At 37.7% G+C, this 13,726-nt stretch overlaps 1 protein-coding gene across 3 annotated transcripts; it reads left to right on the top strand.

The window, feature by feature from the left end:
- Window positions 1-3,269: 3,269 nt before the first annotated feature.
- Window positions 3,270-13,635, top strand: LOC121970175 (subtilisin-like protease SBT6.1). 3 transcript variants are annotated; one of them, XM_042520697.1, is made up of 10 exons: window positions 3,270-3,988; window positions 5,601-5,732; window positions 6,822-6,974; window positions 7,544-7,660; window positions 9,921-10,105; window positions 10,507-10,770; window positions 10,850-11,918; window positions 12,146-12,673; window positions 13,014-13,074; window positions 13,164-13,635. In XM_042520697.1, the coding sequence occupies exons 1-10, from the start codon at window positions 3,440-3,442 to the stop codon at window positions 13,253-13,255; spliced, it is 3,150 nt and encodes a 1,049-aa protein (XP_042376631.1). In that variant the 5' UTR covers window positions 3,270-3,439; the 3' UTR covers window positions 13,256-13,635. The 3 variants fall into 3 exon arrangements, with proteins under 3 accessions (XP_042376631.1, XP_042376633.1, XP_042376634.1); XM_042520699.1 differs by having other exon boundaries at window positions 3,271-3,988; window positions 5,604-5,732; XM_042520700.1 differs by having other exon boundaries at window positions 3,271-3,988; window positions 7,533-7,660.
- Window positions 13,636-13,726: the final 91 nt, after the last annotated feature.

Raw genomic sequence — 13,726 nt, 5'->3', positions numbered from 1 at the left:
AGTCTCATGTGTTATGCGTTGCCGACCAGTGGTAGAAGTAAAATAGGGGTGCCCATTTTCACCCTTTTGAGCTTCTGGGTTGTTCTGCTTCAACGTGTTGCACAATGTGTGCTCGATTCTCCTAGTGCTGCTGAGACGTTCTCGATTGGGGTCTCTTTGGCGGGTGGTTATGGCTTGAGGGACACCACTCGAAAGTGGTGGTCGGCTCAGCGATCGACTCTTTCCTTTGCGTCTCTTGGGCCTCCTCGACGTTGATGTATTTAGTGGCTCGTCCGAGTAGGTGATCGATGAGTAAGCGGAAAAACTCACCCTTTGCTAGCCCCTATGAGAAGGCACTGACCAGTATCTCTGGGGTGACCAAAGGGATGCCCATGGCCATCTGGTTGAACCTCTTGATGTAGGTCTGCAATGCTTCTTTGGGCCCTTGCTTTATGATGAATAGATTAACATTTGTCTTCTGGTAGCGACGGCTGCTAGCGAAGTGTTATAAGAATACCGCTCGAAAATCTTTAAAGTTGTGTATAGTGCAGACCGACAAACTCCACAACCATCATTGTGCCGATCCGGCTAGAGTGGTGAGGAAGACATGACACTTCACTCCGTCCGTGTACTGATGAACAGTAGCTTGGTTATCGAATTTGACTAAGTGATCTTCGGGGTCAGTTATTTCGTTGTACTTCCTGATTGCCAATGGTCAGTTGTTGGTCGGCAGTTAGTCCTCCAGAATCTCCTGGGAGAACTGCTGATTGATCCGCTCTAGGGAATAGTCCAGTTGGGGCTCCTTTCCCTTTCGCCTATCCTGAGCGGGCGCATTTTCTAAGGAGGATCCCTTCGCCTTCTCCGCTCGTCCTTGCTCTTCTGAGGGCGTGCGGAACAGTGCTCTATGAAAGGGAATTGGTGCGTTTGGTGCTTCATGGGAAATGTTGATTGGTTGGTAATGCAATTGCCAACTGGCATGCTTTTTAGCTCGGCTCCGTTGGTCGGCTCGTGACCCTCTCAACGATGCATCTGGCTCATTCGTTGTTTGGCCATCAGTTGCTGCTTCTTGCTACTGCTGCAACAACTTGGCTGCTCGGGCGTTGACTAACAAATCCAAATCTTCTTGCGCCAAAGTGATGGTGGCGAGTCATCCAACCTCCTGCACCACGGTTTGGGTGCAGACTAAGATTCCCATAGACGACGTCAAATATAATCTTATCCAAACTCGATGAAGATGGCTGGCTGGGGATATGACTCCTTAGTTGACTGTGTGAAGACTACTCCCGATCTGCAAGAACAAAAACTTCAGTGCCTGGCCAGGGAAGGAGTCTCAGGCGTTGACCCTCTGACACTCAAGTCAGTCACCGACAACAAAGAGGAATAGTAAAATAGTGGACAAAAGCTCTCAACAGTGAGAATGCGCGCGCGTACCTCTTCAGGTAGTTGGACCCCCCTTTATATAGAGTTGTGGTGACGTGCGAGCACGCACCCCAAGGCATATAGAGCCATAGAAATGTGCGAGTACACATCCCAAGGTTCTTGCACGTTTCCATACTCGTCCTATGAAAGGACGTGTAAGTAAAGCGTCTCTGACACCTTACCTTACCTGAACATGCATATCCTTGCGTGACGGTAGAACCTTTTGTTGTACGATTTGCTGCCTGATCATGCCCCATGTCAGTGGCACGAACTCCCAAGAAGGTATACTGAGAGGGGCAAGTGGTCCATTGTTTGGCCGAGCGGGGAAGCCACTCAGCTTGGGGCCACCGCCCGACCACTTGGGTAATCCGTTATTTCAACAGTGTGGCTGAGTAGCTCTTCCCAGTCCAGCCGGATAATCAATTCGAGTGGACGATCCCTTCTACGGTCGCTGCGAATATGAGAATCTACTGCCCTTCCTATAATGACGGGAGTGTAGAACACTATCTTCCACCTGATCGGAGAAGTCGTTCGACTGGGCGGACAAGCTGGTCACTTGGCCACCAGAAGCTTGTCCTTTGACTGTTGACTTTGACCGCCACGTCGTGGTTGCCTTTCTTGACTCTGACTTCCCTCAGGTGGGCCTCTCTTCATCACCACATCACCTGCTATATATGTTATAACAATTATAAAACCACAACTGCTACATATGTTTTAGTAGTTATGAAACTCGTAGCCGCTACAACGTACCCTAGTGATTCAAGATTTAGGTGGGAGATATAAATGATATACTAATGAAACTAATATTGAAGAATAATTGTGTCATTTTAGGTAGAGTAGGGTGCCATTTTGATAAAAAGAAAATCAAAATGAAATGCACTTGACAATTAAAAAAAAAAAGGAAACTCTTTGATGTTTTTTGCCTAAAGATCAAGGTCGGCCTTTACTTTTAGGTGCCCTTGGCGAAAAGAGAAAAATGGATTTGATTTTTTTTACTCAGAATAAAATTTAATTAAAAAAGTTTAAAAATCAATATATTTCATTTAAAATATGAAAAACTCCATATAAAATATAGTTTTCAAAATTCTCCAAAAAAAATGTAACACTATACAAAATATATTTCCCGAGCTTCTCCGAAAAATGTAATACCTACAAATAAAAAAAATTAAATAGTCATTGAAAAATCTAGATCTTCTAGCATTTTGAGTAATAAATTATCAATAAGATCTTCAAAATTAAAATTTTCTAATACCTCATTTTCAATGAATAAAATTGTTAAATCAGATGAATGATGATTTAATTAGAAGAGATTCAAAGAAGAAGAAATGAGGAAATTGATGAGTTTCTTACTTCTTAAGTAAATTCTCTTACTTCTATAAATAAATTAAAGAAAAAAAATAATACAAGAAATAAAGTCTTGGTAAGGAAAAAGGACAGTTATCTTCCTTCCTTTTTTTTTTAAATTTTAATGGTAAGTATATATATATATTTTTTGGGCCTTTAGTAAAATAATCTATATATATATATTTATTTATTAAGTCTTTATTAAAATAATCTAATAAAATATATTTTTTTAGTTTTAAAACAATCTAATGACATATCATTATATATGTATGTTAAATTTTAGACCGGCCCTAACTTATAACCGACTGCCTGAGTAACTAGGGGTGGGAGCATTTCTACATTACAACTCGCAAAATGTTATACAGTATAATAGAAAAATACTAAGTGGAAATTTCAAATATTAGAAAAATCTAGCGGGTAAAACGTAAATTACTCTATTCTCAGGCGAAGATGGAATCACAGCCGTCAGATGCTCATCGAGGCATCGTTCGTTCTTCCTCCTTTTGCCCGTCGCACTGCATGGAATGGGGTAATCCACCTGCCCTGGTTTCCGTTTTTCCCTCTTCTCTTTTACGCCGTCTGATGATTGGATCGCTCTCGCTTTCACACACAGACGGCGGCGAAATGCGGTGGCCTGTGGCGAAAACCTCTCGTTTCCTGCGGGAAATTTCCGTTTGATCCGATCCGGCCACTCGGGATGGCCGATCGAAGCGGCCGCCGGCTCGCCTCGGCCTTCCTCCCGCCGCTCTTTCTCGCGTTGATCCATCTGTCCCTCTGGCACCCGGTCTCCGATCTCTCAACTAGCCTCCATGGCTCGAGCGAAACCACCGCCGCACCTACCCGGAACCACGTTGTCAGATTTCTGGAGTACCGGATGGCGGAGGACCACCGGGCCTACCTCGAGGAGAAACTTGGATCCCGTAGCGGCTGGAGGTGGGTTGAGCGAAGGAACCCGGCGGCCTTGTTTCCGACAGACTTTGGAGTTATGGAGATCGAGGAATCGGGTCGGGCTTCTATGGTCCTGGAGCTTAGGATGCTGGGGCGAGTTAAGGATGTGTATGTTGATACTAGTTATTCGAGGAGCTTGTTTGTGCAAGAGAGTCGCAAAGGAGGCAGGGGCCTTGATGAGTCGAAGAAGAGACCTGGGAAGATTTTTACATCGATGTCTTTCGAAGAAGAAACGGAGGTTTATAGTCCGTTTAGCAATGCTTCCATTAGCTGGAGAAGAACGCTGATGATGATGCAGGTAACCACCTTATTCATCATCCTATTATTGTCTTGTAGGCATTGAAAATCATTGGACCAGATGTCACATGATTACTGACCCGCAGTAATCTCAGGATATCATATGAAATTCTGCATTGTGAAATTCAATCCTTGTGAAGCGTTTGTGTTGATTGCCCAGATTTTTTTTGAGGGGGTCTTATGCTAGTCAAATACATGGGGTTTGTTGGATAGCTATGAACTTTAGCCTTTCAAGATAGGCTAAGTTTTTTCTGGACAACAACATTATGCATCTGTCGGAGGAATCACGTTAGTTATTTTAACAGTACTCACTGAAAGCCACTAATGTGGTTGGCATAGATGTAAATAAAGTTACAAGTGTGTAGCATGTCTACCCTCTCTCCTCCCCGCAAGTGAGCTCCATGCAAATTGTCATCAAAATTGGATAGGCATGTAGTCAGAAAGAGCAATTTGTGTTGTCACATAGGCGTACTTAATGGTACAATTAAATTCATTATATTGGGTGCATATAAATGTTTGAGGTTGAAAAATCTGTCTACATGCTAAAGATCTATCATTGTAAATCTAATATACTTAGACTTGCTTTATGCTCTAATTATTTCAAATTCTATTATTCTATTTATATTTTTTGCATGGAGGTGTTATAACAAATTAGTCTCACAGCTTTTGTGGAGTTTAGGCCAACTTGTATAATTGTGGAAAAAGGGCAGTCCGGTGCACGAAGCTCCCGCCATGCGGGGTCCCGGGGAAGGATCCATTGTACGCAGCCTTACCATGCTTTTTGCAAGAGGCTGCTTCCAGGATTCGAACACGTGACCTTTTGGTTACATGACAACAACTTTACCGTTGCGGCAAGGCTCCCCTTCAACTTGTATAATTGTGTACAAACTAAATTTTACCATGTAGTAACTTAAATTGATTACCAAATCGTTTTTTTTTTAATTTCAATGAATGGTCTTGATGACACTTCCATGTACACCTGAATGTCAGGTCGTATCACATGGTAATCTTTCTTTTCTTGTTAGGCAGTGCACATGTGTACTTTCAACTAAATGCATATATATGAGCTTTATCCTTATTACACTGAGAACTAGTATTGAATGGTACTGGTAAAAATTGCCATTATTTCATTTTTATCTTAAATTAGTGTGAAGAAACTAAATTATTTTGACCATTTTTTTCTTGAAAAGTGAAAAAAACACATGATCAATTGTTCATTTTGTCGTTAATCACTATGGACTGCCATATATCACCATTTAAATTCATGATTTGATTAATTGGTTAAGGTTTTCAATTTCTCTTTTTTATTGGTTTGATAGAAGAAACACTAACATGACATACTCTTTTTAGGATAGATTGAAGTACTAAAGCTTTCCAAAATGGAACCTTAGTTACTCTGCTGCCACATAATAGGCAGGACTTCTGATTCATGTAGTTCTAATTGTATGATTGACACATTTCAACCTCTCAAAGTCCTGTGATTTTCCTAATTTACATTTTTCAACTTTGCACTTCAAAACATGGCTTGATATATTTCTGATAGTGCTTAATAAACTGTATTGCTCCTAATCTTATAAGTTATGCTAGACTTATGCGTACTAGTCATATTGTAGCAGAGATCTCAAGTTACTTCTCTCTTTGGAGCTGATAGACTTTGGAGTAAAGGTTTCACTGGGAAGAAGGTAAAAATGGCGATTTTTGATACTGGTATTCGAGCAGATCACCCACATTTCCGGAACATTAAGGTATACTTTTTTTTTTCCTGTAGTAATGTCAAGTAGTTTCATTAAACATGACTTACTCCATAATATTTTGTTTCATTAAGTAATGAATGGACAAAAACCAATGTGAACAGAAGACTTTCATCCTAATAATACCACTAGGAGCACTTAATTCTTTTCATATGAAAATTTATTTTCTGAACTGGTTCAATGTTGTGTTCCATGTGTCTAATTTTAATTAAATTTTGATTTGTTTCTAGCATTTCTGTTAAGATTCTACAAATATTTGTGTAACATTTGATCTAATTTCCTCGTATCCCCTTGTGTCCACTTCTACATCTAATAAATTCCAAATTTATACCCCTATAGGCTATAACTATTCCTTCTTTGCTATCATCCATTGCTTCAGTTCCGTTTATCTTCTGAACTTCCCCTAGTTAATTTGAAAGGACATGAACTTACTGTGGAATTATATTCTCTGGATGTCTCAGTTTTTGCTGTTCCATTTGGGTTGATATATTTACCTAGGTCTCTGGAACTTAAGATATAAGTGATCTCTTTTTTCCATGGTTTAAATGATTGCTTTTCTTGAATAGTAAATTATTTGCCACAGTTTGAAATATCTATAAATTGATGTCTGACCAGTTCTTAACTATATGAACAGTTTGATATACCATATATGTTTATGTGTTTATTAATTCTAGGCTTACTAGGCAATCTATATATTGTAAAGGTACTAATGTGTCAGGGAAAACTCAATTGCAGGCATCTATATACTGTAAAGATACTAATGTGTCAGGGAAAACTCCGTTGGATCTGTATTGATAACCATACATAATTATGACAAAAAAAGTTGTAAACCATGGCTTCACAAGATCGCTTGACTAGCTATTAATTTATTTATCTTTCACATTTCTTTTTAAGTTTGTACCTAAGTTTTCAAGCAACTTGCCTTGTAAGTCATAAAAGTTGAGGAAAGCAATGAAGTTATTTCTGAGTAGCATTGTGACTGATATGGAGTGTCTTTTGCTAAATGAGATATTCTCTTTTCAAGACCTTTTCATTTTTCTTCTAAAATTTCTAGTGTTTGATAAGTTCTTTGTAATTTTCTAGGAGCGAACAAATTGGACAAATGAGGATACCCTAAATGACAATCTTGGACATGGAACCTTTGTAGCTGGAGTTATTGCTAGTGAAGATGCAGAGTGCTTGGGCTTTGCACCAGACACAGAAATTTATGCTTTTCGTGTATTTACAGATGCACAGGTGATGCATACTATCTGGATGAATTACGTGTCTAGATTTTGTGCAGTGGGCCTTTGTTCCCGTTTTCCTGTGCAAAGTATATTCAGATCTTTAGGTTTCAATTTTTTTGCTTTATACAATATGCAGTTACACAAGGTTTATCGGCCTATGTTAGTGTATGTTAAACATTTCATTATGCATCAGTGTTTTTGATTTTCCTTCAGGGTGTTGTGTGTCCAGCAATTCACCTCTGAAATACAAAGAATTTGAATGATATTCATGGTTGAAATCTAACATAATATTCATGCTCGATGATAATTTGGATTATTTATGATTTTGTGATTCTATTTTGTTTGATGCATATGTATGCTAATGTTTTTTGGTGACTATATTAATGATGACGCTGATAAAAACCTTAGGCTTTCTTATGGCATGGATAGAATGGTGAATATATTGCTTCTATTAGTCTCAGTTATTTTACCAATTTTCTTTACTCACTCATAAGAAAATGTATTCTAGCATTTTTTTTTGTTGATTTAGTCTGTTTTTTGAGCGAGATCATGATAATTGTTTGTTCAGCCTCAATGCAGGTTTCTTATACATCTTGGTTTCTTGATGCATTTAACTATGCTATAGCAACTAACATGGATGTGCTAAATCTGAGTATTGGTGGCCCTGACTTTCTGGATCTCCCATTCGTGGAAAAGGTACATTCTATCTGTTGTTTGATGACTATTTATCTTTTAGTATTTCATTCTACATTTGTAAAGCAATTGATAATTTCTTCCTTTCCATATAATTGTGAGTTTCATAGTTTCTTCGTCATTGTCCCCAGAGATTTAATATTCATGCAATTGATTTATTAATTTTTTGATAACTCAGATTCTAGAGTTTATGCATCATATTTTGAATGATAACAAATAAATATTATTGCGGACTTGAGAAAACATATCATTTGACATTGCTGTCTCCCAGACTTATGAGTTTTTTTAGTGACTTGTTATAATTTTTTCTTAGTCCTGGTTTGGCGGGGAATATTTCCCCATACCATGTTGACTTAATTTGAAATATAGAGAAATCATGTTAGGTCATGATAGTGCATTGAATTTGATGGATCTTGGCAGCATTTATAATCTATACCATAGGTGACTATCAATTCCATTACAGGAGATGAGATCAAGAAACTTTCCATGATTAAACAATTAAATTCTGAAATTTTAGAAACTAAAGGTGCTATAAATAATTATGTTTCAAGCCAATGCAATCAATTTATATAGTTTCTACTTTTTGGGAATTGCAAAATATGATTCTTGAAGGATCCTAGATTTATGATTCACAGGAATTACTTTCTTAAGTTTTGGAACATGGATACCAAATGAAATAATTTTCTGGAGTCTGGAGATGTAGCAGCTGATGATAAGTAGTTAGACCGAAATTGTTCTTTACAATTTTTTATTGCAACAACTCAAGGGAATGGGGAAAAAAAGGTCCCATTACATGGTGTTCCTCTTGAAATGCATCAAGGTGCAGTAGTTGATTAAGCATCAAGTGCGAAGTCGATGGACTTAACAATTTTGATCAACCACTGATGGAGAAAGCTTGAATAAAGGCGGTGCCACTCCTTTTTAAGAAAAAAAATTGCTTGAACATTTTTTTCTAATTTGAAGTTAAAAGAAATGGAGATGAAATTATAGTCTTGAGGTTAAGGAAAGAAGACTAAATATTATGAGTTCTTATGCCTATAATGTGGATAAATCATTTTTTTTTTCAGTTAGATGAATTGTTTACCACATACCTATGACTGAAAAATTTTTAGGGAAGGAAAACATTCAATTGCTTATCATTCAAAGACATTTAATATGTATACATATGACCAAATATAAACCCACCCTAAACCTAAACACTTAACGTGGGACTTAACCAACTACATTAAAACTAACTCTAACTTGCTTAACAAATATCTAGGATATCATATTCAATGAGATATTAGAGACATTATGGGAAAAATGGGTATTTGAAATGGAAAGCTTTTGAACTTCTGTGTGATTGCATGTCTCCCTTAGAAAGAAAAGACTAATAAGACTGTATACGATTAGTATACTTCATAGGTTGTTGAAAAAAAACAATATGCACAAAAATTAATAATGTTGAAATGCTAAGATGTGTGAGGTTAACATAAAAGGAACAAAAAATGTTCATCTAGGAGTTAAGTGTAGCTCTAATAGATAATAAAGGAGAGGAAAAATTTATCATTGTATGGACATGTCTAAAGGTGACCTGTAGATTCTATATTTAAATAAATTGAATTGATCAGTGTGAGGTTAGGCTAGATCAAAATAATGTCCTATTTCAATTACAAGTGATTGAGAATCTAGATATTACTAGAGATATAACATTGCTTATAATTCAATGGAGGAATATATATTAAAAAGTTGATAATAAGTAATTGGAAGTTTGGAACTAAAACAGTTTGATGATGTTGCTGTTATAACATGGATAGCATGAATTTCTTGCAATATATGTATGCCATTGTCCGATACTTGTAGCATCGAAAGATCATGCTTTGCGGACACTTTGCGAAGTGTAAACTATTTCTAGTAGGTTTTGAATACTGGGGGTGCTTGGTTCGCGGAAGGAAATTGGAATGGGAATGATAGAAGTGGGGAATGGGAATGGAGAGAGAGAGAGAGAGAGAGAGAGAGAGAAGGGGGGGGGGGGGGTTCCATTCCCCCCATTTTACTAAGTAATGGCTCATTCCCATATTTGAGGGATTGAATCCGTGGGACCCACCACCAAGCACCCACTTTCAATCCCTTTCCCATTCCCCACTCTCATTTCCCCCAACCAAGCACCTCCTAAATATCATTCTATAGTATAGTGTCTATCATAAAATGTTAGTCTTTTTTTTATCAGTTTTCATTTTTTGCAAGTCTAACTGATTTTTGTTTAATTGAAATTGTTATCCAGGTATGGGAGCTCACGGCAAATAATATAATTATGGTGTCAGCTATTGGGAATGATGGACCTCTGTATGGAACACTTAATAATCCTGCAGATCAAAGTGATGTGATTGGAGTAGGTGGCATTGATTATAATGATCATATTGCATCTTTCTCTTCACGTGGAATGAGTACGTGGGAGATTCCTCATGGGTAGGGTTTGATTCTTTTCTTTGGATTTTTTTATCTTAGAAATGTGTTTCATGACATTCTTCTGCATTTTTCACTGACTTGTATGGTAAACAAATCGATTTTTGTTATCCTTTATCCTTGTATGTGTCTTCATTATTTTTCAGCAAATTTTAAATATAGTTCCTTTATTTGTATCAACCACTGAAAAAGGAAATAAAACATAAGTCAAATTGAGAGCAGTCATGTTTCTGCCTTCTCATCTCTCTCAAATTGTTGTCTTTTCTTAATTGTCATTGAGTAAGCTTACTACTCTTAAAGCACATTGAATGCCTTTTTCTTCCCAAAACTATGTTACTTTAATTTACTTATTTCAACTGGCCACTTGATTTTAGTCTTTTACCAAGCTGTCGAATGCCTGGCAGTTATGGTCGTGTGAAACCTGACGTGGTTGCCTATGGTCGTGATATAATGGGATCTAAGATCAGCACAGGTTGCAAGAGCCTCTCAGGTACTAGTGTAGCAAGTCCAGTTGTTGCTGGTATTGTCTGCTTGCTTGTGAGCATCATACCAGAGAGCATGCGGAAGACAATTTTAAATCCTGCAACCATGAAGCAAGCTCTAGTTGAGGGTGCAACCAAACTCTCTGGTCCCAACATGTATGAACAAGGTGCTGGCAGAATCAACCTGTGAGTTTTATTTTTCAGTAGCATTTATCATTCTATTTAAATTTGTTGCAGGCTAATGCTGGTCATTTGCTTTTATCAGATGGGAATCATATCAAATCTTGGAAAACTACCAACCAAGAGCCAGCATTTTCCCCAGTGTCCTTGACTATACTGATTGTCCTTACTCATGGCCTTTTTGTCGGCAACCTCTTTATGCTGGTGCTATGCCTGTCATCTTTAATGCAACCATACTCAATGGTATGGGCGTCATTGGTTACATTGAGTCACCGCCCATATGGAACCCTTCTGATGACGTGGGAAACCTGCTAAGCATCCATTTCACATATTCAGACATTATCTGGCCTTGGACAGGATATCTTGCACTGCACATGCAGATTAAGGATGAAGGTTATCAGTACTCTGGACTTATCGAAGGCAATGTGACGCTTACAGTGTACAGTCCATCATCTAATGGAGAGGAAGTGCACCAAAGTAGTACATGTGTACTTCATCTGAAACTGAAAGTGGTTGAAACACCTCCTAGATCACGAAGAATTTTGTGGGACCAATATCACAATATAAAGTATCCACCTGGATACATACCGAGAGACTCTTTGGATGTCCGGAATGATATACTTGATTGGCATGGTGATCACTTGCACACAAATTTTCATATTATGTATAACATGCTAAGGGATGCAGGATACTATGTGGAAACCCTTGGATCACCTTTTACATGTTTTGATGCTAGTCATTATGGAACACTTCTTATGGTGGACCTGGAAGATGAATATTACAAGGATGAAATAGAGAAACTAAGGGATGATGTTTTAAATGAAGGGCTAGGTATTGCTGTCTTTGCTGAATGGTATAATGTAGACTCAATGGTTAAAATGAGATTTTTTGATGACAATACAAGGAGTTGGTGGACACCTGTTACTGGTGGTGCAAATATTCCGGCACTCAATGAACTTTTAGCTCCATTTGATATTGCTTTTGGGGACAAAATCTTGAATGGTGACTTTTCAATTAATGGAGAACAGAGCCATTATGCCTCAGGCACTGATATTGTGATGTTCCCGAAAGGTGGTTATTTGCATAGTTTTGAATTTCAAGACAATTCGGAGGCTAGTGCAACACAGAACATACTCTCCTCTGGGATGACTAAGGTTAGAAACTTAGCCCCTCCTGTTTTTTTAATTGTTAATGACAACCTATGCATAGGGTTGAAACTTTCTTTGATGTATTGCACATACCAGTACCTCTTGTATAAATTTTTCTCTAAGTAATTTGTTGTTAAATTAAGCTAGCTAATGAAAGCTAGCAAAATGTTTTTCAATTTCTGATCTTTATCTTGTTCTATGATTTATGTGCCATTATTATTTTTATAATGCAGGTGTTCCCAATTCTTGGCCTCGTAGAAGTTGGGAAAGGGAGAATTGCTGTTTATGGAGATTCAAATTGCCTCGATGGAAGTCACATGGTAACGAACTGCTATTGGCTATTAAGAAAATTTTTGGATTTCACTAGCAGGAACATTAAGGATCCAGTGCTCTTCTCAGACTCGTCGAAAACTAACAAGCCACTTCATGTAGACAAGAGCCAGTTGCCAGTACGCAGAACAGATGTTAACTTTTCTTCTTATTCTTCGGTAGTGGGTAAAGATTTGATCTGCCATCGGGATACTAGGTTTGAGTTTTGGGGGACAAGAGGATATGGTATTCATCAACACATTGGTAGAAATAGGAAATTGCCTGTGTACCAACCCATTGATATGGCTAGTGATGCAAATACTACAATGGGTTTAAATCTGAAGTCGGATGAGTTTACAATACAAGACAGTTCGAGAAATCATTCTGAAGTAATTGACAGGAACAAATCCAGAACTAGCATTGATTTCTTAGGTCTGCTCAACCGTGATGAGGTATGACCATCATTTGTTCTTGAGTTATATAAACATCAAGATATGATTCATGAATTTTATGCTTGGAATAAAATTTCCAAACAATTGTTATGTTAGCATAGTTTATTTTGTTCTCGTTGTAGATTCATCCTGTTCAAATTTATTCCTTACTAGTAGCCGGAACACCATTAGCAGTATATCTATTTTAACTGGTGAGGCATGCGGAACAAGCCCAATTACTAAAACATCCAACTAAAAACCCTATTAGAATTCCTGAGAAACTTCATTATGCGATGTATTGAACACATATTTGTGGTGAATTATATTTTGCTGCTAAGTGAAAGCTGACGTCTTATTTCAGGTTGATGTTCCGATGTTGATGGCCGGTCAATGGATGATTCCTCTTTTAGTTGCATTAACTTGTAAGCAAGCGTATGATGTTATTATCTATAGTGTGAGGTGGTTTTGATGTCTTGTGTTTCCTGATTGAAAGCCATTGATGAACTACCAGGTTTTCTATTATATCTGAGTTGGCGAATGCGGCAGAGACGACGAAGAAGAAGGAAAGGCTCTGTATCAGGACGGCTGATGAACATGGTGTAGCAGCCAATCCATGAATAGGATAAACTTTTACTAGATGAGCATCCATCAGATGCGCTATTTACAAATTAATCGAATAGAAAATTTCAGCTAGCTGACAGCCCAATTTCCCGTTCTTGGCCAATTTACTGGATTTTTTTTGGGTAAGTTGTACATCCCTCCAAGCCAAGCACTACGGTGTTTTATGACCCTGAAGAGAAAGAATGCCGACGACTATCCATAGATCAATCTAATAGAGAAGTTGCTGCTGGGTACATTGTATCATCCAAATTTTCCATTATATATAATATGTTGCATTCCGTAAACATTCTACCTGTAGTTTCTTTCTTCATTAAGAATTTCCAGTTCAAACTTTTCTATAGAAAACTTATTCGATTCAAATATCTTCTTAATCTATTTTTCCAAAATACCATTTCAGTTCAATTGTTATTTGACGCAATAATTTATTGTGCTTGGTTTAAGCACGATCCATTG

The sequence above is a fragment of the Zingiber officinale genome, chromosome 4A (genome assembly GCF_018446385.1).
Source record: "Zingiber officinale cultivar Zhangliang chromosome 4A, Zo_v1.1, whole genome shotgun sequence".
NCBI lineage: Eukaryota > Viridiplantae > Streptophyta > Magnoliopsida > Zingiberales > Zingiberaceae > Zingiber > Zingiber officinale.
The sequence above is the reverse complement of the archived record's forward strand: the minus strand, read 5'-3'. Positions and strand labels throughout refer to the sequence as shown.